The sequence below is a fragment of the Cryptomeria japonica genome, chromosome 7 (assembly GCF_030272615.1).
Source record: "Cryptomeria japonica chromosome 7, Sugi_1.0, whole genome shotgun sequence".
Lineage (NCBI taxonomy): Eukaryota > Viridiplantae > Streptophyta > Pinopsida > Cupressales > Cupressaceae > Cryptomeria > Cryptomeria japonica.
Window position 1 is genome coordinate 498,832,216 of NC_081411.1, and position 22,401 is coordinate 498,854,616.

General features: G+C 38.6%; 1 protein-coding gene across 2 annotated transcripts in view; it reads right to left on the reverse strand.

Moving 5' to 3' along the window:
- The window catches only part of LOC131060183 (F-box protein 7), a 336,958-nt gene that overhangs the window by 176,987 nt on the left and 137,570 nt on the right, over positions 1-22,401 (reverse strand). For both annotated transcript variants that reach the window (XM_057993325.2, XM_057993326.2), the window contains 3 exons: positions 6,558-6,670; positions 4,238-4,354; positions 4,045-4,141 (listed from right to left, as the gene is read on the reverse strand). In XM_057993325.2, the coding sequence (XP_057849308.2) occupies positions 4,045-4,141; positions 4,238-4,354; positions 6,558-6,670 (327 nt within the window). The remainder of the gene's footprint in view (positions 1-4,044; positions 4,142-4,237; positions 4,355-6,557; positions 6,671-22,401) is intronic.

The following is a 22,401-nucleotide window of genomic DNA, read 5'->3' on the forward strand; positions in this document are numbered from 1 at the left end:
TTTTCCCAACAAGTTGTTTGCATATCAGATTATGATGTTGTTGGTGCGGACTGCTTTTTAGGTGATGTTGGTCTATGTTGGTTTGGGAGTGAATATCTTATTAGTTGTTGTTGTTAGACTTGATATCAGTTCTTGATTTATCATTCATATTCATCTTGTAATGTTGGTTAGTAGTACTAACAGCAATTTTTTTATCACTCTTAGTCCCACTGCATAAGTGGAAGAGGTTGGCTTTGCCGCCTATCTTTGGACAGTGATATCTATTAATCTGAAATCCATACTATGCATTGTAAAGCTGATTAGTAGTACTAACAGCTATCTATTTTGGATTGTTGCTCAGGACCCACTTAATAAGGGGAAGAGTCTGGCTTGCCGCCTTTCTTAATTATTGTAACATTGTCCTCCCGTTGAATAAGCGGTTGAGTTGATTACAATTTCATTTTCAGTCCTCCCACTAGATAAGTGGTCGAGTGATTGTTGTTATTCTCAGTTCCTTGGAATATTGTAAATTGGTTGGTTGCACCGCCAAACTGTTGTATAAGTTCTTCCACCCACTGGACAAGTGAAAGGGGTTGGCTTGCTGCCCAGTATTGTACTTGCATTGTAATTTTTAGTAGTTTATTGTACTAACGATCCCCTTAGCACCGTATGCTCTCACCTTCCCATATTGGGTTCTTGGTGATCAGAAAGTGGAAGGGTTACTTTCAGCATTGTTTGATTATTATCATCTAACCCTAACAAGTGTTTGTGTTGATTGTAATTGGGCAAAAATCAAAAAAAAATTAACAGGGTATATTTCAATCACTTTTTCTAAAAATAGAAAAAGTTAATTTAATAAGAACTTTATGAATATCACCTTGCACAGCTCCCTAGGTGACAAAGTCATTTTAAAAAAGTGGTCAATTCAATCATGAGAAAGCAACCCTCAAGTTGGTCATAGCTTTATGAGGGGAAAAGATTCCATTGGAATCTTCAAAAGATGCCTAGAAGGGTTCGAATTAGAGCTAGAAGCATAAAAGAGCTTTTGGGAATTCATTTGAACATTATGTTATGGTGATTTTTGGAGAATTCTTCATCTTCAGCAGGTCTGTAGCACTTGGGCAGAATTTTGGAGCAGGTTTGGAGACGAAAACCTCCATTCCAGGGTGTGAGGACGAAATCCCTTGCACCAATCAGCAATTTGTTCAACAAAGGAAGCTCTTATTAGGTTATTAGAACCAAATTCAAGAGCTAATTGGAGTAATACAGCATCATTAGGGTCTGATTTTCAGATCTGAGCAGGAATAAGAGACATTTCATAGAAAATTGTGCCATTTTGGAGCCAGTCGTATAGTTCCCAACTAGCCGTACCATTTCAGCTTGTTTGGGGTTTCAATAAAAATAGAGGGGTTTGCAGCTGGTTTTTTGTTCAAAAATTATTGTCAACAGTTAATAAGAAGATATCAAACGTTTGTTTGGTGATATTACAACATTCTGGAGCTATGTCAACAAAATAGTGAGGAAAATTGGTCATTCTTGGAGATCTTGCCTGGCAAGATTCTAGAAATTGCACTGAACCTGAGATTTCTTCATAGATTTGTTTTTGGTAATTATCTTGGAGGTGAATAAAGCTCATTGGAGTTATTAGTTGCATTTGGAAGCGCTTCTATCATTCTTTCTACCTATTCAGGCCAATAATTCTCCTTCAATCCTAGCGTTGGATGCCTGGTAGGCCATTATTGGCTTTGATTGTTGAAAAATAATTATTTATTTCTATTTGTTCATTGCTGTTAAATAAAATCAGAAGTCTGCAACTTAATTTCAATCAATTATTCTTTATGAATTGACACTTGTATTCATTTCTACATTGTCAAAGTTTCAAGCATAAACCTCCAAAAATCCAAAAAACACAAAACTCTGCATTGAAAACAAAACCATTTTTCGCTGGTCAAAGAACTTGATTGAAACAAACAAATCAAATTGTGCCAATATCTCAGTTGGCATCTTTCAAAAATCCCTAAGGGTTTACTGGTCTTGGTAGTGCAACTATTTGCCCTAGCCAAAGGTGGAGGTATCATTCAAGTATCTCACATTGCATTTGCAGAATGTTTCAAATTTATGAAGTTTCCATTGGAGACAAATTTGCAGTTTATGGAGGTTTATTGCTTAATCTACATCAAGTGATTGTTGTGTACCAAGTTTGATTTGGGAAAACTTATTAGATTAAAATAAGACATAATTTATAAAGTGGTGTAGCCTTAGAAGTGAGATGATTTTGTAGTTGGTCAAGCATGCCAAGTTTGTTTCTAAATGTATATTAGTTAGCCAAAAGAAGAAAAAGTGTTAGAAGTTAATTGGCTATTTGCTAAGTAAAACTATGTTATGTAATTGTGTTATTTGTCCCCGACGAGTGGTTTGTTACTTGACAGTTCTTGATGGTTGGTAATCTTAACCAACTCAGGACTACTATATATGTACTCATTTTGTATGTGTTGGAGAGCTATTGTCATTCTCATGTACACATTGCATATCAGTTGAATGGAATAACTGCTATATCTTTCTGGAAGTTGTATTCACACTTGATCTATGTTCTATAAGTTACATTCTTGTTTACTCTCTATGTTGAGTAACATAATCTTACCCGTGTAAACAGATTTATTTCAATATTCTAAGTATGTCTTTGGCGACAACATGAAGAGCAACCCATGGAATTCTTTTTTAAGGCATAAATAAACTTGCTATATGATTGGGTATTGAAAGTGGGTGATTAATTTTTATTATGTTAAGAGGACTCTATTCCTTGCGTGAACTTTGGATAATGATGCAAATATTTTGTTGAGGGTTGTAGGGTTATCTCTACATGTATAGCTACTGTCTTTTACACAGATGTGGGACTACATTCCTTGGTTCAAACTGGAGTATCCTTGCCTGGATGTGAGGAGATCATTTAATGGTAGCATGGTATATGTCAATGTTCTCGAATGCCTAGCACCTCAAAAATACAGGCATCATTCTATTCTTTTGAATATCCGCTTGGTGCTGCTTGGTACTTCTATGCATGGAAGAAGTATTAGAAAATATACCAGATCATTTTGTGTTGCTGCCCTGTACTCCTGTGTGTGGAAAATTAGGTGCAATCTGTTAGTTTTGCTCTCAGAAATTCCTCTGAATTGAGACTGCTGTGGTATACAGGGAGAAATGTCATTGAATATATCTGAAATAAAGAGCAACATTTTACCAGCAATTGTTTGTTATTATTTTTGGTATTGAGTTTCAGATTTGGTATACTTTCCTGTGCAGTATTAATGAATATCGAATGCATTCTATGAGTACAAACAGAAAAACTATCAAGCATGCATCTCTGAAACTATCCATTCAGCAAAAACAGAGTTCATGCATAACAGCAGAATACAACTCTCAGGTGAAAATTTTAGGACAAATTTGAGCTGGGTCTTTACACATGTCAATCAAACCAGCTGACCTCCAATTTTCATGCAACCAGAGTGAAATTTAGGGCCTTATTATGCTCCCATGAAACATAAGATGGGTACTTTTTTTCAAGAGCATCCAAAACCTTCCTCCATTTCAGTAATGGAGAACTCCATCCTTAAGTGAGTCTCCATTTCCTGGGTAGCAACCATTCAATCTCTTTGTAAGGAAAGTAGCTCAGGTGATGGATTTTGGGCAAACTCTAGGATAGGCTTTTAATCAAATCGTCTCTACAAGTATGGCTGTTATCTTTTGATACAGCAGTTCTGAAATTTAGTAGGTGCAGACTTTTAAATGATGTCATGACCTCTCATGAGGGGGAGAACTGATCTTCTTATCAGCAATTATGGTAGGAGAGCTTGCTTGTAATTGATCTAGTGGAGAGTATATTCAGAGTTGGAGTGAAGGAGAGCATTGAGAGAATCATATAAAATATTTTATGGGCCTTAACATACACTTCATCTGCCTCTGTATCCAGGGAACACCTATAATCAGATGTATTTTGATACACATTCATTAAATTGTCATCAAACAATTTAAGTTTATATTCTACACTATCCCATCAAAATCACTCACCATCAAAACGAAGCCTAGGACGAAGAAGCCACATTTGACGCCAAGAATTTCCATATTCTGTTAGCAGAATCTTAAAATTTTCTTCTTTTCCAGATAGCTAAGGAAACAAAGTTCTTGCATGTCAAAAATTTGAAATCACATAAAAAAGACTAGAAAAATATATATCTCCACTAAATTACTTAGTGTGATGTACCTGCCAAGTATTAATGCATGCTTTGCGCCAAAGGCTGGGTATCCGTACTGCATAGCGCCATTTCCTACATACACATGCAGCCCTTCCTAAACTGTATGGTGTCATATGTGCAAAAACCTGAAATAAAAAGCATTATCTCAATCAGCTTGAAACTTGACAAGTGAATTATCATTCTCCTAGTTCAATGCTTATGTGATGTCCCCTTCTTGCACCTAATCAGTACGAGATTTCCACTAGCCTATTCCCGGGTTCCCATAGGCTAAGTAGATGTGGCTAGGGCACTCAGTGTCCTAAGGTGAACTCTTTCAATGATTTTCAGTGTTTCCGGCAAGTTTACTATTTTTGGCATACTGCTATTTTTAGTAAGTGCTTCAGTTGGACTTGGTGATGTAATGGGCTTCAGTTGGACTTGGTGAGTTTTTATAATTTTCAAAAGAGTTGTTTTTTATTTCATTCACTAAGTCTAATAAAGTGCTTTTTAAAATACCCCCCCCCCCACCTTGGCCTAGTAGCACAACGTTGTTTTTAAAAAGGGGTCATTTGACATCCAAAGTTAACGCCTAAGGTGGAGGAGAAAATTAATATTTTAAAAAGATAAATTATATGTTTCAAAAAGGGGGACTTCTAGGGGACATAAGGAGACAAAAGTAAATTAAAATGTTTTATTTAAGAACTCTTGAAATGTTCGAACTTTTCTGGGGATTTGAAGTTTCAGTTTTGGAGGGAAAAGGTTTCAAATTAAAGGATGGCCTATATATTCATGTTTTGAGCTCTCATTTCAGTATGCTTGCTTTGACAACTTACCGTTATGCTAGTGGGTTTCTTCTAGAGAGTTCACTTCTGCTGGTTGGAGGACGAAAACCCTCTACTAGTTTGCTGGTTGGAGTTTCAGTTATCAATTCTACAGTGATTTTGGCTTGAATGGGTGATTCTGGAGTTGAAATAATGAAATATTTTCCATGTTTTGATTTGGGTTTGTGGTTTGAATGCGCTCAGGAAGGGAACATTAAAGAATTTTTTTCAAAAGATCCTTAGAAATTTTGGAATAAAACTATCCTCGAGATAGAGATAAAATAAGAGGGAAAAACCATGAAGTGAAAAAAAGTTCCCATCCTTGCTAGTGACTATGAAGACATTAAGAGAGCCATTAGGGAGGTAGTAAAGGATAGCTTAATAAAATCTTCTAAATCTTCAATTTTTTGTTATGCATTTATGATGAACAAGCACTCTAAATAGAAAGGGGAAAAGAGAGAATTGTCATAAATTATAAACTATTGAATGCTATAACAGAGCCATTCCCATATCCAATTCTTGATAAATCATATCTCCTACATAAAGTTGTAAATTGTAACTTCTTTTCTCAATCTGATTGCAAATCTGGGTTTACTAAATCAAAGTTAAATTAGAAGACTAATAAAAACTGTTGTTAGTTATCCTTTTGGACACTTTGAGTGGACATCAATGTCCATTAAATAAATGAATGCATGAGCATGATCTATCAAGGGGTCATGCAGCTATCATGAGTGGAGAAAATAGCGGCCGAGGTTGTAGGACAAACAATTACCACTTCTACATATTATTGAAAACACACAGATTACAAAGCCTTATGAGATGTAGAATTTTAGTTTCCAAGTTCACACAAAGTGCAAGAAAAGAGCATGCTAGATGCAATCAAGCCTAAGATCTGATGTATCCCTCATGAGCCTCCGAGTCTTATTTATAGATACATTTTGACCTATACCAACGGTAAAAGAAAAAATAATTACAAACCTAGGTAGCCGTTTAAGTGGAGTATGAGGTAAATTAGAATCTCTATTGAGATTGAATGCTTCTGGAGCTGCAGGCTAGGTGGAAGTGTTTGTCAAGGTGAGATATGTTGCAACAGTGGAGAGTGAATGCTGGAGTCTAGTATAAGGATGGTGCAAGTCTTTCTGTTTTCTCTGGATATAGTCAGTTTGTTTGTTTTGGCTATGTTATGCAACTCACGTATCATTACTATGACTGCCTTGGTCTCAATTTGATGTTTCTTAATTTCCTGTTGTCAATGTAGTGTTGCAGTTTTGCTTGCTTTTATAAGCTCATCTTGCTCGATTGTAACTTTATTATTATGAATTAATGGTTTGATGTTTAAGGATGGAGTTCCAATAGAGCCACAAATAAATTATCTAGAAAAACATTAATGCCAATCCATATTGATCTTTATCCAAAAATCTCCACTGATATAAAGAAACCCAAATATCTGAAAATAAAAAATTTATTTACCAAAAAACAGTTTAAGAAAGCCCTAAAGGATCTTACTTGAAATTGTGAGGGAGAATACCTCAAAGAGAATCTCATCAGGCAAAATCTGATGAATAAGTGCTGGATCAGAAAAAGGTTGATTGATTAAGCTTCCGAAAGCAGAAACTGGTCGAACTCTTGTCCCATACAGACCTACATTGTGCACCATTAGAAATGGAAAACAATTTTTTGCAATGCTAAAATAACTCCACAAATTCATTGTAGAATGCCAATGTCTAATACAATCATTAGTGTTGCAATAAACATAAAAGAAACTTTACGCTTAGGTATAATAATAGTTTTTTCCAATCATTATATGTTGATATTTTTCCTTTATACAATAGAAAAATCCACCAAAGCTTACAGTTAATGTGTTGAAAAAACATTATGGTTTGAGAAAACCAAGGCATGTTACTCAGATAATTGTTGTACAGTGTAACCATATCAAATCTTCCTATTGAGTTAAGTTTCAGCTAAACAACTTTGATATTTTTCAAGTGCAAATCAAATTTCAAACCTAGTCTTGTTTTCTTCATCTTGTGTGCAAAAGAATTAAATGACTAAGCAAACTTCACCTATCGTTTTCAATCTTAAAGGCTATAGCACAAGACTTTGAAGAACTCCTATTCCCACCAGTGAATTTTCTAAATTGATGACAACTAAAATGTAAACAAAAATACTATCCAAAAATTAAAACAGAGATCTTCAGAGTTGTATCAACAATTAATTTGATCTTCGAGAAAACATAATACATGGAAATAAAATTGCCTAGAAGAAGAATGGTCGAAGACAATTAATTATCACAAAACATTCAAAGCTACTTCATAGATTCAAGCATAGATGGCACAAAAAGTTAACATAGATCTTATTATTAATTGAATTATTCCTTGAAGGATTACAACACTTGGGATTGGGCTTGAATGGAAATATCGGAAACATAAGCAAGATTCAACTTTGCATACAAAAATACTTTAAAGTTTAAACAATATAACCTGACTTAGAACTTGAATGACAATTTCTATAACATAAGTTTGGAACAAACTCTCATTATAATTATGTGTAAATGACACATTTATAACCATCTAGTTGTAGCTTCTTGAAACTTCAAAAATAATTGTTTTGGAAGCAATTCCATCCTATCTTCTAAAAATAACATTAAATATTACTTTCTTTCTATTTTTTATTCTCATCTTGAGCAGCCCTTTGAATCAAGGGCTCTGATCTTCTGAGTTTGTCTTTAAAGCTTAAAATGCTTCAAATGATCCTGATCTCATCTAGAAATAATAAAATATTGATATACTTCATCCTGGGCATCGCTTTAAATGGAGGGCTCTTCATTGCTTTTCTCATTTATTTTGCTCTATTTCATGTTCATCTTTCACTTGGGCCCATATATTAACTTGGGCACAACTTTTGCTTTGTTTCCCACTTCATTTTGACAAGAGAAACATGCTATTTTAGTGCTCAATGTAGATTAGGCACCCATTTGTTTTTTGGTGGAGCTTTTACAAGTTTTACACCACTAATGTCAAGTTATGAAAACTGGCAAAGTTGGCACTCAATGGAACTTTCTCAGCTTGACACCAAAAAGTGGAACTTGTGGAGGTTTTGCCATCAACGCCAAGTTGTGAAAACTAACAAAGCTGGCACTCAATGGAAATTTGTCCACTTGACACCAAAAAGTGGAGCTTGTGGAGGTTTCTGCTATCAACACCAAGTTGGGAAAGCTGAAAAAGTTGGTGCTCAGTGGAACTTTCTCCACTTGATGCCAAAATGTGGAACTTCTAGAAAATTTTGCCATCAATGCCAATTTTGGAATGATTAACTCACAACTTTAAATTTATTTAAAATTTATTCCATGTTTCATTTTCTAACTAACTTTAATAAAAATTCCATTTCCCATTGCCTTTCAACTTTCTAAATTCTATTTTTATGGGACAAAGCTTGCAACTGTTTTGGTAACTGTTGTGCGAATTGCACACCCATCCCCGTCTTGGACAGGGACCCCCCGGTTTTGTGCCTTTCTGTCTTTGCGGAAGAGGAAGGGGATATGAAGGATCAAGTTGGTGAGTGATGGAGTCTGGAATGTCATCTTGATCTCCAAATGCCCTAAAATTTGGCTAAGTCTGGAATTTCCTGACCCTGAAATTTGGCTAAGTCTAGAATTTCCTGACCCTGAAATTTGGCTAATTTTGGAATGTCCTGATCCTGAAATTTGACTAACTCTGAAAAACTGAGGAATCCTCCAAAAACTAGAATTTGCAATATAACTCCTGGAGGGCCGAAACCACTCTCAAACATCCTGAAAGTATATATGGAATATAACTTAAAGTATAAGTGACATTTCCTTATATTCCATTAAATAATCCTTCAGCGAGATCTGGACAAACTCGTCCAAGTGCCCAAGCTCGCACTTCTTGAAAAAAACGACTAAAATCGCTAAAATGCCCAATTTCGGACCCAGAGGCAAAAACTGCAAAAAGTTTAAAAGTTGCAAAAAGCCCCCAGAGGTCCGAAAATCACTTAAGTCCTCCAATTTCGGACCCTGGGGCTAAAATGCAAAAAAGTGAAAAAGTTGACAAAACTGGATGGAGGTCCGAAATTCACTTAACTTGCCAAAGTGCTTTTAGGTCCGAATTTCACTTAAACGCCCAATTTCGGACCCTGGCTCCGAAATTTGAAAGTTTGTTATAAATTTGCAAAAAGACCCCAGAGGTCCGAAAATCACTTAAAATCCCCAATTTCGGACCATGGGGCAAAAAGTTGAAAAGGTATAACTTGCCAAAAGGTGGTTTAGGTCCGAAAATATTCCCAGTTCGCCAAAATGCTTGAAAACTCCGAAATTCCAAAAACGCCTAAGGATCCGAAATTCGTAGAATTTGCAGGAAAGGGTAAAGGGTCCGAGGTTTTTTTTTGCAAAAGTGTTAGACGGTCCGAAAATGCCTTTGGGCACCAAAACGTTAAAACCTCCGAATTTGCAAAAACGTTAAAACCTCCGAATTTGCAAAGACGTTAAAACCTCCGAAAATCCGAACTTCACTCTAAAATTCGCAAAAATGCTGAATGGTCCGAAATTTTGGGCAAGTTGTAAAACGCCTTATGGCCCGAAGTTTTCTTTTAAATTCCAAAAAACGCCTTATGGTCCGAAATTCTGGGCAAATCGCCAAAACCCCTCCAAGGTCCGAAATTTGCCATAGTGCCCAGAATCGTGACGCATAGGCCCAAATATAAGGAATGCGAAATTGATAGATCCCCATTCGTCCGAAGAACACAGCGCATAAAGTTTATTAGACAGAGCGCGAAAACGCAGAGTTCATAATTTGGAAGATGGAGACGTAAAGTTTAAGGTCTGCAAAAGTGCCCTCCATTCTCCGAAATTCACCAGAAAAGCATGAGAGTTAGAGTTTTAAAATTTGCAGAAGCTCTTCAAACCTCCAGAGTCGCACTATAAGAAGTTTTCAAAACGCCCAAGACTCCAAAGGTAAAACACGCAGAAGTAAATCACACCATAAAACCATTCAAAACGCCCAAGGATCAGATTTCACATTCGAAGAGAAAGGAGAAGCATTTTCAAGATACATCTCACAAAGAGCTTCTCAAGCCAAACGCCATTAAATTTAATATTTGTTAAATTAATTAATTAATTTTTCAAATTAATTTAATGAAGTGAAATTGGTTGATTGATCGCAAGACGTCATTGGAGAACCAGGAGAAGGCCTCAAACGCAAATCAAAGAAGGATCACATCCAAAGCCAGGCGCTGAAGATTGGAAAAGAAAAGATGCAAGAGCGCGAGAACAACCGAGCATTGGGAACCGTGCCACTGAACAAAGATGAAGTCCACCACCGGGACCAAAGACCAAAGAACACTCTGAATGCTGCAAGTCTATGCATTCTCAAGAAAGTACACAGCTAGATTTAAGTCCAGAAATTCAGTTTTAAAACTGAAACAGCTTTATTGTAAACTGCCTATGGGTCCCGCGCAAGATATTTTTGTGGATAACTATTCCCAACCACCAGGAAGATTGGATAGACCTGAATTAAAGCCAAATAGTGGCAGGTAGTTGAGATAGTTGCTAGTTGGATAACTAAGAATTAATTGGGCATGGGTTAAAGCTGCCAGCTTCTAAAAGGCAGATCAGGGCCCTTGGATGCAGTCCATCCTAACCTTTGATTCATTATTGTAAAATCTATAAAAGGCAGAGGCCTTTCTTTTGTAAAGGGTTAGAGATTGTTAGATAGTTAGATGGTTAGATAGTTAGATTTTAGAGTTAAAATAGGTTAGATCTTAGCAGTAGCATAGAGATGCTGCAAAAATTGTTGTAATAGGCAGTTGAAATCAATATATAAACATTGATTTGGTGTTTATTGTCTTGTTTTCATCCTGTTTGCATGGTTTCTTTCAGCATTTTAGATAGATCTTTCTATTTTGGGTGTGCAGGTATTTGATAGATTCAGGCTCATACCACTGAGGATATACTAATTGTGTATCCTTTTGTGTGGTTAACCTGAGACTTCGATTGTGCTTAGTTCAATTGCAGATGTCCGTCTAAGCTGCGCCAGAATTGGATGCTTAGTCGTGCGTCTCCAATCTGAAAATCTTCTAAGTCCCTTTGAAGATTGCACCGTTCCTGCAAGGTTGTGAGCTATTCTGGCCAAGCAGAAATTGGTTATGTTGAATCCGTCTACCCGCATACCCGTGTTGTTAGTTTTAGTCTCCTAACCCTTTCCTTTTGCTCTTTATTGCGTAATTCGAGAATCACAACAGACTAGCTTGATGCAAATCGTAAGTCCCCTTGTGTTTCCAGCAAAAAACACATCAAGCCACTGAGAGATCCCGTAGTCAAGACCTAAGAAAAGAAATTTTGAGGTTGTCTCCTTTGATCAAACTCAGAAAACAGCATTAGAGACTTCCTTATCTCAAGAGAGAGTAGGATAATCAGTTGGCTATTCTATTCTGCGTTGGCCGTATGGAGTTTGCAGCAATGCGATTTCAGACACGTCAACAGTAACCTTATATCTCTGCCCTCTACTAAATTTTGCTAAAATGGAAAAAAAAAATGAATTTCATGCTTATCTCCTCAATCCACAAGGGGTGAAAAAATTAAAAACCAACTTTTTTAAAAATAGAAATTTTGATCTATGGTATACATTAAACTCTCTGTTTTCAATATTGGACCCTTCCCAAAATAGAAAGTTTGATCTCTGGAATACACTAAAACTACCTATCTTGAATATCAGCTCTAAAGTGACAACTTTATGCTTACAAGACAATTCTTACAAATGATTTTGTCCCAATGTGCTAGAAAGATTTGTTTTTGCCTCAATCCTTCCTAGTACCTACCATCATAGTCTTTATCAAACTTCACCCTTAGTGTTCTTAAAGATTCAGAACCTAGCAATCTCCTTGATGAGAAACCTACATACATTTTTAATGGACCAAGACAAACCAACACATTAGTAATTGGATATTTTATAAGTAAGGCTAACGTAATTGACATTGATGTTGTAGTCAGCATATAGTGCCTTTATAATGTATTGATAATATGTTTGTATCTGACTATGTATTGTTTGATTTTTGGCTTTTGGGTAGTTATAGGAGTTAGTTGATGGACAATTGTATTCTGCTTGGCAACCATCAAGGTCGTAAAATAAACTTTGCATGGTCAAGGAAAGTAGTCTAATTCTTGGCTAATCATGTTTGGTCTGCTTCTATAAGAACTTCATGTGCGAACAAAGATATATTTTATTACTCTCTTTGTTCATTATTTCATATATTTGTTATATCAAAAAGAAGAGTAAATATTTGGTGACACTGCCTTAAAAGAATTCGGGTCAGATATAAGATATTATTGCTCCTAGTTCCCAATAACGGTAGAAAGAGACCAAAACATGGTCAAGACCAAGAGATCAAGCAATCTTTAAGATCGACAAAGCAAAAAAAATGAAGAAGACTATGAGAGGTAGTTGAAGAGGCTCTAGTAGTGCAAATTGAAAGCTGAAGAAGCTCCACTAATGCAAATCCAAAGCTGACTGGTTTGTCCTAAATTAGAGTTTACAGCCAAAGTGTGAGTCAAAGTCATAGTCAAAAAAAAAAAAGTCAAAACATTCAAAGCATTATGAATAACCACAACAAAGAAAGATAGGTTCAAATAGCAAGACATTTCCAATTATCGAGCAAAGCATGAGTCGATCTTTCCGACCAAGTTCAGTATGACCAAGTATAGTTTAGGTGTCCTTAAGTGGGGCCTTTGTTTGTGAGAAAGGTGTTTGTGTTGTTTTTGGCACACATTGGCACAATTTGCTCTTATGTTCGGTCCATTTCCTAGATAACCATCTATGAAGTTCTCAAGAATCCAAGGTTATTCTCACCTATTGTGTCTTGATACCGAAATCTTGTGATTACTATATTTTTACACACTTAATGAATTGCTGTTAGTCATTGTGGTTTCTTAGGTGAAGTCATAGCTAGTGAAAAATCTTAAATCTTGTTTCAGCGCCACTGTAATTCCCAAACCCATGTGAGCTTCATTGCTTACGAGCCAAAGTGTAGAAAATTTGTGATTAAAAAAAAAGCAATATCAAAAGAAAGAAAAATGAGAAAGAAAAGAAAAAAATCAAGAGAAAAATGAAATGAAAAGAAATATCAAAGTATTTGGCTTTGGGAACATGTGAATAACTCCATCGAAACTATGGACGCCTTGCTAGCAACGGAGCAATATTCGTGAGATTGAAGTGATAACCTCATCAGGGCTATTGATGCTCGCTAGCAACAAAGCTCTATCCAGAATGCTTTTGGAGTTTGGATCACTCACATAGCTCATCACAATGGATTCTAAGGGTCGGAGTCATCTTGTGAGTTGGAATGAATACATTTACACAAACCTGGGTAATCAAAGACTAAGTTCCTTGATCCAATTCAGGATTCTTCTTCCCTTTTGAGTATGTTTTCTAGCTATTTGATAGGTTGGGTTGAATTTTTCGGAGTATCTAAGTGTGAATTGAATCTTTACCTTTGAAATGTTCAGGAGCATTTATTTGAATTGGCCTTAGATGTTGTGACGTTTTCACACATCGTCCCATTGCAATGGGGACCCCCACTTTTAGCTTTTTAGGGTAGTTGTTTTTCTTAGTTTGTTTAGCTTGGCATTAGTTTCGTAGTCTTTAACCTTTGCTCATGAGAAGGGAGGTATGTGTTGTGAGTCTATGATTGTAAATTGCGCTCGTGATTGTGAAGAATGCCAAGTGTGGTTGAAAGTTGTCAACATGGTGGAAAGTTGTCAATATCGTCAAAATTGCAAAATTCTGGAAACGAAATTGTTAATCTTGATCAAAGTTTGCAGATAAATAGAGCATAATTGCAAAACTTGCTATAAACTCTGCCAATGAGTGCAATTCAGACTTCAAAAATGAAAATCAAGCTTCAAAAATCCCGCCTAGGACTTAAGGAGCAGACCTAATTCGCCCAGCAAACCTAAGTCGTAGGTGCAGGTCTAGGGCAGAGCAAAATTAATATTGCAAAGCAAGTTGAATGTGTTTGGAATTGAAAAAATCACCCTATATTTATATATATTCAAGACAAGATAAAATGCATCACTAAATTTGGCCGACCTAGGGGCTTGAATTTTGAAAAAACAAAATAAGATCTTATTTATCTGACCTCTTAACAAAATTCGAGGTGTTTTCTGAAAGGATATAAAGATGAAATAAAATCATTTCTTTTGCAAATCAATTTGAATCCAATCCAAAGCGAGCTACAGCAGAGAGCAGACTCAAAACAAATTCAAGGTGAATAAGAGCGAACTTCTCCAGAAGATTAAAGGCAAATTTCATCAAGTGGAATCAAATTCTGGACCTAGAAGGCCAATGCTAGCAGAGGATGTGAATTGCAGCAGATATAGGGTATTCTTCATCAGACCTAAGAAGTAATTTGCAGACCTGGTTAATATCAGGATTAGGTCCAATTTCATCAATCTGAGAGTGGCAAATTGTGGGGAAGAGGAAGTCTAAATTTTACAAGGAAGAAGTGGATAGGGTAAATTCAAATCCAAACAAATTCAGAAAGCAAATTCAAGCTAATTTCATCAGCAGATTGAACGCTTTTAGACTTATATCAACATTTTCAGATCTGAATTGTGTTGTGCTGTGAACACATTCCCCGTCTCAGACAGGGACCTCCCTCCCCTTTTTTCACCTTGCTAGCATGAGAGAGAGAGAGAGAGAGAGAGAGAGAGAGAGAAAGAGCTTAGGAGCGTATGGGGCATAGGGTGAAACTTGAGCATGAGAGGAACTAAGTAAATGAAGAGGAGGGAGAAGAGTCTTCAATGGCCAAATCTGACCCCAAAAAGGGACAATGAACAAAGTTATGGTAGCTCAAAGCATTGGCTAAAATTGGACTTTAGGCTGAAATTTGAAGCTCTCCCTCAAAATTCGGTGGTAGCATGGGAAATAGGATTAGGCAATGTTCTTAAATGTCTTTCCTACATTGACCCTAAAAACTTAAGTTCATCCTAAATTTCGGTGGTTGAGAGTCAAATTGAAATAGGCTTTAATCCATAAAAAGTTCCTAGTGCCAAGGTTTTGGCTGAAATTCTGACCCTACTCTCAATTTCGGTATTAGCAGAGAAAGTGGGATTAGCCGTTAATCCCAAAATGCTTCCAAACCCTGAAGTTTACCCCGAGGTTTACCTTTTCTCCCTGCAAATTCGGTATTTGCAATGGAAGTGGAAATAAGCCTGGTTCCAAAAGGCATTCCATGAACTGAATTTGTCAAAAGTTCCATCTCAAGGCAGCCCCAAACCAGGTTTGAACAAATACTAATCAGAATTCAATGTTTTTTGAGCTCAAAAAAAATCAGAAGTCACTTTTCCCAAAGGCATTCCTAATACCAAAGTTTATGCCGAGTTTCATCTTTCACTTACAAAAGTTTGGTGCCTGCATGAGATGTTGGAATAAGGATTGATCCTAAAGGTGTTCCAAAGTCTGAAGTTTAGACCAAACTTTCACCTCACTTCGCGAATTCGGTCGTCACATTCCCTAAGGCATTCCTAAGCCCGAGTTTACTTCCAAGATCAGATTTTGCAGTCATAAACATTAAAAGCAAGGTTGCATGCAAAGAGGATGGTGAACAGCATGGAGCAACATCAGATTCGTATTCTTGGGGCCAATAGGAATGGATTGATAACAAGGGTGAACTAGGGATAAGGCCCAGATCCAAACTTGAAACTCCATGACATTTTAGGTGCAGCGCAAGGCAAGGCACTCCAAGAGCAAGCAAGTGGATCAACTTGGGAATTTAGTGTTATGAACCTCAAATAGGAAAATTCCCTTTGTGCCCAAAAGGTGACTTAACACTGAATTTCCACCCAAGCCTATCCAAAGTTTGGTACTTGCAGGCAAAAAGGGATTAAGACCTATTCCAAAACTCCTTCCTATTGCCAAACTTTAACCCGGACTTTTGCCCAGCACTTCCAAACTTCGGTACATGCATGCTAAAGCTGATTAAGGCTTGTTCCCTAAGGCCTTCCTAACTCCGAGGTTAGGTTAGAACTTTCACCTTTCTCACCAAATTTGGTCCTAGCACAAAAATAGGGAATTTTGTCATTAGTCCAAAAGATATCTTAATGCCGAGGTCAGGACCAAGTTTGCCTCTTCCATCAAAGTTCGGTGTTTTCACTAAGATTTGGAACAAATGTTAATCCTAAATATCTTCCTAGCCCCATGGTTTTCAGCGAGTTTTTCCCCTAAGCTTGAGTTAAGTTTGAAATTCGATACTAGCATGGGAAATCTGATTTGACCTTATTCTTGACGGACTTCCTTGTGCCAAGTTTGATCCTCGGCTCTCCTTGGATCACCTTCCAAAAGCTAAAAGACCCTCTTACAGTGTGATGTTCAATAGGATGAAATGTTGCATCACAAGGGGGCTAATAAATTTGAGTTCTTTCAAGGAATGAGTGAAAGAATGAGTGATGGCGTGTGTTCAATTGAAGAATGAATGTGATAATGAGAATTGAGTACCACGAAAATGTGATTGATCCTTGAACTTGTTTGTCCATGCAAGGCAAGGTGACCACCAACGAAGGTCTTGTGCGTTGCACACGATTCCTGTTGCCAACAGGGTCCCCCTTCCTGTTTTTGAGCCTTTCGTCTTCGCCCTGTTGAGTTTCGCGTAGAGCATCTCGCGTCCTTTCGAGCAAGTCCGCGACTAGTCCGTGAAGCGATGATGTCAAAGGAAAGAGCCGATAATTCCATCGGGCTAGTCTAAGCCCTCGGGCACGAATGCCAAGAGTTTGTTCAAAATTGTGAAATCGCCTTGGATAGGCATAAGGTGATAAAGATTCGCGAAGCCCGCCAAGCAAAGAGCAGTGCGTCTGAAGGTCGCACAAGGACCCAAAGTTGTCGTTTTTCACACAAGAGCGATGAGATAGATTGCATAAGGTTTGTCTTTGCAATGTTTGTGGGATTTGAATGAAGGATGATTTTTGCCTGTTGATGAAGAAGGAGCGACTTTCCTGGCCAAAATGCCAAGGTTGACAAACTTGCCCAAGCTCACGCTTCTCGAGGAGAAAGTTTAAATCGCCAAAATCGCTCTAGGAGTAAAATTTTGGACTTTCAGGCCAAATTGAGAGAAATTTCAAAATTTGTTAAGATCACCAAAATGGGCCAAGGGTCCGAAAATGCCTTAAAATTCCAAAACCTCCAAAATCCAAAATTTCTAGAATCTGGCGAAAACTGGTCCAAGGTCCGAAGTTTCACTTAAGTTGCCAAAATTGCCTTATGGGCCGAATTTCGGACCCAGAGGCCAAAATTTTAAAACTTCACAAGGTTAAAAGATTGCCAAAATTGCCCAGGGGACCGAATTTCGAACCCTGGGGTTAAAATTCAAAATTTCAAAACATTCCCAAAAATGCCTTAAGGTCCGAAAATGCCTTTAAAAGTTGCAAAAAACCCCCAGGGATCCGAATTTCACTTAAGTCACCTAATTTCGAACCCTGGGGCTGAAATTTAAAAATTTGTATAAATTTGCAAAATGCGCCTAAGGTCTGAAATTACCTTCAGTTTGCAAAAGACCCCAAATGGTCTGAAATTCACTTATGTCACCTAATTTCGGACCTTGGGGCCGAAATTCGAAAATATGATAAAATTCCCAAATATGCCTTATGGTCCGAAATCTGGGTAAATTCGCCAAAAGGCGTTTAAGGTCCGAAAACTCCAAAGTTGGCGAAAATCGCGAAAACTCCAAAGTTATTTCAAAATCGCGAAATTCCAAAAGGCGCTTATGGTCTGAAGTTTATCTAAATGACAAAAGCGTTAAACACTCCAAAATTTGCGAAAATGGGCTTGAGGTCCGAGGTTTTTTCGAGTTGCAAAAGGCGCTGTGTGGTCCGAAAATGCCTCCAGTTCGCAAAAACGTCAAACACTCTGAAATTTGCGAAAATGGGCAGATAGTCTGAAAATGCTTTAGTTAACATAAACGTTTAAAAAACTCCCAAACAAGCCCAAAGAACGAGGAATGGTCCAAAGTTTATTTAAGTGGGCGAAAGTCGCGAAATTCCAAAATGCGCTTATGGTCCGAAGTTCATGAAAACTCCGAAGTTTTGCCAGAAGACACGAAAATCGCGAAGGACGCCTTGGGATCCGAAGTTCGTATAGCTTGCAAAGGGGCACCCAATGGTCTGAAGTTCGCCCTTAGGGTTAGAAAACGCAGTTTAAGTTTGCAAAACAGCGCCATAGCTCCGAAATTCGCCATAAAACTTCAAAACTGCAACGCGTAGGGCAAGTAAGGAATTCGAAGTTAATAAAAATCCTCCATTCCCCCCGAAAGTCGCTTAGGTCCGAAGTTTGTGTGATAGCGCTCAAGCATTTCATCAAGGAAAACGCAATTCGAATTTGTAAAACCCCTCCATACTGCCGAAGTTTGCGTAAGAAAGGGATCGTGTAAGGGTTAAAGAGAGACAGAGCCAATTTCGCGCGATTCACATTCAAGGTAAAACACTGCACAAACCATTCCAGTCACTCAAGTTCAGATTACCAATTGCCCAAGGTAAAAATCGCTTAGTCTAAAATGATAAATTCCTTTCAAACAGCAACCGCGAAAATTCGAATTAAGGAGATAACCATTAATCTTCGAAATTTGCAGAACCATCCATTCGTCATTGCGCAGCAAGTCGGGCAATTTCTCGCCATCCACTCTCATCAGGTAAGTACGCTTTGCCTCTCTTGATCATCTGAAATGCTTATAAATCAAATAGATGTGTGTGCGAAATCTGATTAAAATGCTTAAATTTTTGAAATTCGCATCTTTTTCCGCTTGTAAAACGTTGTGCAAAGCAATCAAAATTCGAATTTGCTCCTAAGGTTTAACCAGAAATTGCATTTTCAAACTTAGGAGAATTTTTTGAGCTTTGTCCCTGTTGAAAATTAATCCAGAAAGTGTTAAGTGTAAATTCGCGATCAAAATCTTCATGAATACTTTGGTTTAAAACAATCAAGCTTTTAGCTAGAAATGTTGCTCCATTTCCAATCTAAATTTTGAATTAATCCTTGAATGCTGGAGTATTTTCTATCTAACCCGCCTTACTTCTTTTGTATCGCCTCGTAATCCGCATCCGGCTGTGCAGGATAACTGCCTAAATCGGCAGTAGAATCATCAAAGACGCCCGCTGCAGCCGAGACATCGCGAGCACCCAAATCAGATATCCCACGCAAAGTTGAAAGGATGAAGTATCAGTATCAAAGAGAAGGATTGAGGGAGTCAAAAGTTCAGAGCATCTGGGATAATATCGGTGATACCGACCTAGGCCATATCAACATCCAGGACTTCAGGAATCGGATCTTCTCCCCTAACGCATATGGCAAGCCTAGACAGATGGTGGAAAGTGGCATCGCCCAGGCGGCGGGATTTCTCCACCAGTATAGAACTATGAGTTAGTAGTAGAGGCTGCCCGGCATTATCAGCCAAATTCCAGATTGGTGCTCCTCGAGAATATGACTCTCGCCAACTTCACTCCTGAGGCCATTGGCGATGCATTTGACATTCCCTTCCCAAACAATCCCACGGCCACGACTATAGATGAAGCACAGGGGGCATATGATATGAATACGACCCGATGCAAAGCACTGATCAACGAAGAGTGGTACAAGGAGAGAAGGCTTCCGAGCGCCAGGATTGTGAAAAAGACCTGCAGAAGTGATTTTCATAATGAGCATGGGGATATGGTCACATTACTCAGTCGAGTTATGGGACTTCCTAAATCCAACTACTTTGAAGAGTGGATGTTTTATTTCATAGAACAAGTCTTCGCTGGGAAGTCTAAGTTTGACTGGGCCCAGATCATAAGCGACAACATCCACACTCAGCTGATTGAGCTTGAAACGAAGAAATACTTCACTATGACCTCTTATTCAGTCTACATGTCCGCCAAGAACCAGCCGCTGCCAGGTTTGATAATGAAAGGTGAAATCGGGAATGGGCCTGGTCAGGTAAAGGTCTATGATTGTTACCTGCAGCTGCATTACCAAGATATAGCTCAGAGAGAAAAGAGCAGGCCAGCTTATGCAGTTGGCCAAAATGAGCGCGTCAATGACGCCTTCACAATGCGCCTGGTCAAGCTAATGCGGGGAGGATTACACATAAGGCTCTCAGAGTAGGCTACTATTCTAGTACAGAGATACGGGGCCTGGTTCATCCAACTCCCAAGGTTCTCCTATATCCGAACAGCGGGCTTTGATGGTGCCCCTCTCCGACTTCCACGGTACCCAACCGACAAAGTAGTTCTTATGGAGGTCGCAAGGCAATCACGTCCGGCCGGCATCTTACTCAGAGAGAGCAAGCAGGCTGGATTCGCGTTCCCCATGATCATAGGCAACCAGAACGTCCATCTAAAGACCCCCACCCTAGCAGAGGAATCCCTCGCAGAGCTGGCCTCTTATGGCCTACAGGACCATTTTCCGAGAAAATATTTCAATCACGATAATCTGGCGAAGAGAGCCTATGGCAGGCCGTACAGAGAAAAGGAATCAGTTGAAGACTATTGGAAAAATTGCTCTGATGACTACGGAGTCCGGAGACGTGAATATTCTAGGCTGAGTGTGCAGCAAATGCGGCTCTTTGAATATCGTCGGGTCCCAGATCAACTCACGGATTCAAGGAATTGCCTTCAAGTCCGAGAATTTGAGGTAGTAAGGCATCTTTTGCCAGGTGTTGATTGGTCACAGGACCCAATCACTGATTTTGAGGCAGTCATGGCAGCCCCAGCAAGATACACAGACCAATGGTTACATCAGCAGATTGAGAGGCTAATTCATGAGGGAGTCCAGTTCACTTACCACCTAATGGGTAGCCTCGATTCTCAGTCTTCCGAAGATGAAGGAACGTCCAGTGCACCCAGAGAAGAAATTGAGAAACCTGAGAAGAGAAAGAAGGCTAAGGCTTGCAGAGGGACTCGGACGTCCAAGAGAACGAGAAGGGAAAAGATTCCTATAAGAAGACTAGAGGTCACTTCATCGTCAAAGGACCCCAGTTTGTCCGACGATGTAGTGGAATTAGATTATATACCTGCTCCGCCTTCTCAAAGTGACATTGATGCGTTTGGAGCCGATGATCCTCCCGCACCCGACATGTTAGAAGCTGAGCTAAGAGCCATTGAATCAACCCAACCGGGTAACCCAATAGAGGAAGGAGAGATTCCATCCATTCAAGGGATCGAAGTGTATGAACCCACGCAACAGAGTCGCCATGAGTTGCTGCTCCATAATACAACCAAAGATGACTCTACCGTTGAAGGAGAGCAAAGGGCAGAGGAGACCCGCAATCTCGAAAGGACTGAAGAGCAACCATCACACAAAGGCGCCAGACAACTGTTCAATGAAATGGGAGAAAGTTCAGCTGCAAGTAAGGAACTTGGCACCTCCCCCACCCCTATGGTAACAAAACAGCTGCAAATCTGTGATGAGTCGATTGAAAACCTCAAAGAACAGAATGCAAACTTAACCATATCATCAGCCCAAACAGTGCCTCAAGAATGGTTAATTGCCAGAGCCCAGCGCAAGGCCGCCACCAAACCACCTATCGACCTCGAGGACATATTCTCAGGCATAGACCAAGCTAAAGCTAAGGGGAAGAAAAAGCCCAAGGCATATTCCAGAATGACTAAAGATGAGCAAAGGAACCACACCCTTCACATTGCCACCCCGCCTGCAGATAAGCCAGCAGATCAGATCACACTGGCAGATTATAGCATCACGACTGTCCCCATTGGACGAGCCACTAAGAAGCAAGAAAAAGAAGAATTCAAGGATTCAATGCAAAACATACTCAGGTGTAATGTCCCCTTCTCATTGATGCTCTTTTAGTGGTCCATTAGCCTATTCCTGAGACCCGTAGGCTAGGTGGAATGAGTAATCAGGGTCTAGCATCGATGAAACGAGGACTTACTATTTTTAGTAAGTCAGGGAATGACCATTCTGGTGCCACTGTCCTACTGAGTCCTCCTCGCTTTGCCTCTGGACGCGATGATCATATTTTTCTGAGCATTAATTCTTGACTTACTATTTTTAGTAAGTGGCTGTGTGGCACAATTCTATTTTTGGCAATAGACAGGGTTCTGAATTCTGCAGCAGTCTGTGGTCGTCCGGGCTCAGTTTCATTCTGGTGGTGATAATAATCAATGCGGGAGACAATTGCAACATAATTAAATATTATTTCCTTATCCTAAGGTTAATATTTAATTAATCTATTTATTGGCTACTGGTTTATTAATTTGGGATTAATGCCTATTTAATCCTAAGTTTGGCGAAATTCAGTTGTTTTATGGAATGAGAAATATTTTTAGAAGGATATTATTTCACTTTGCATCGCCATTATGTGCCTAAGTGTTTAACGTG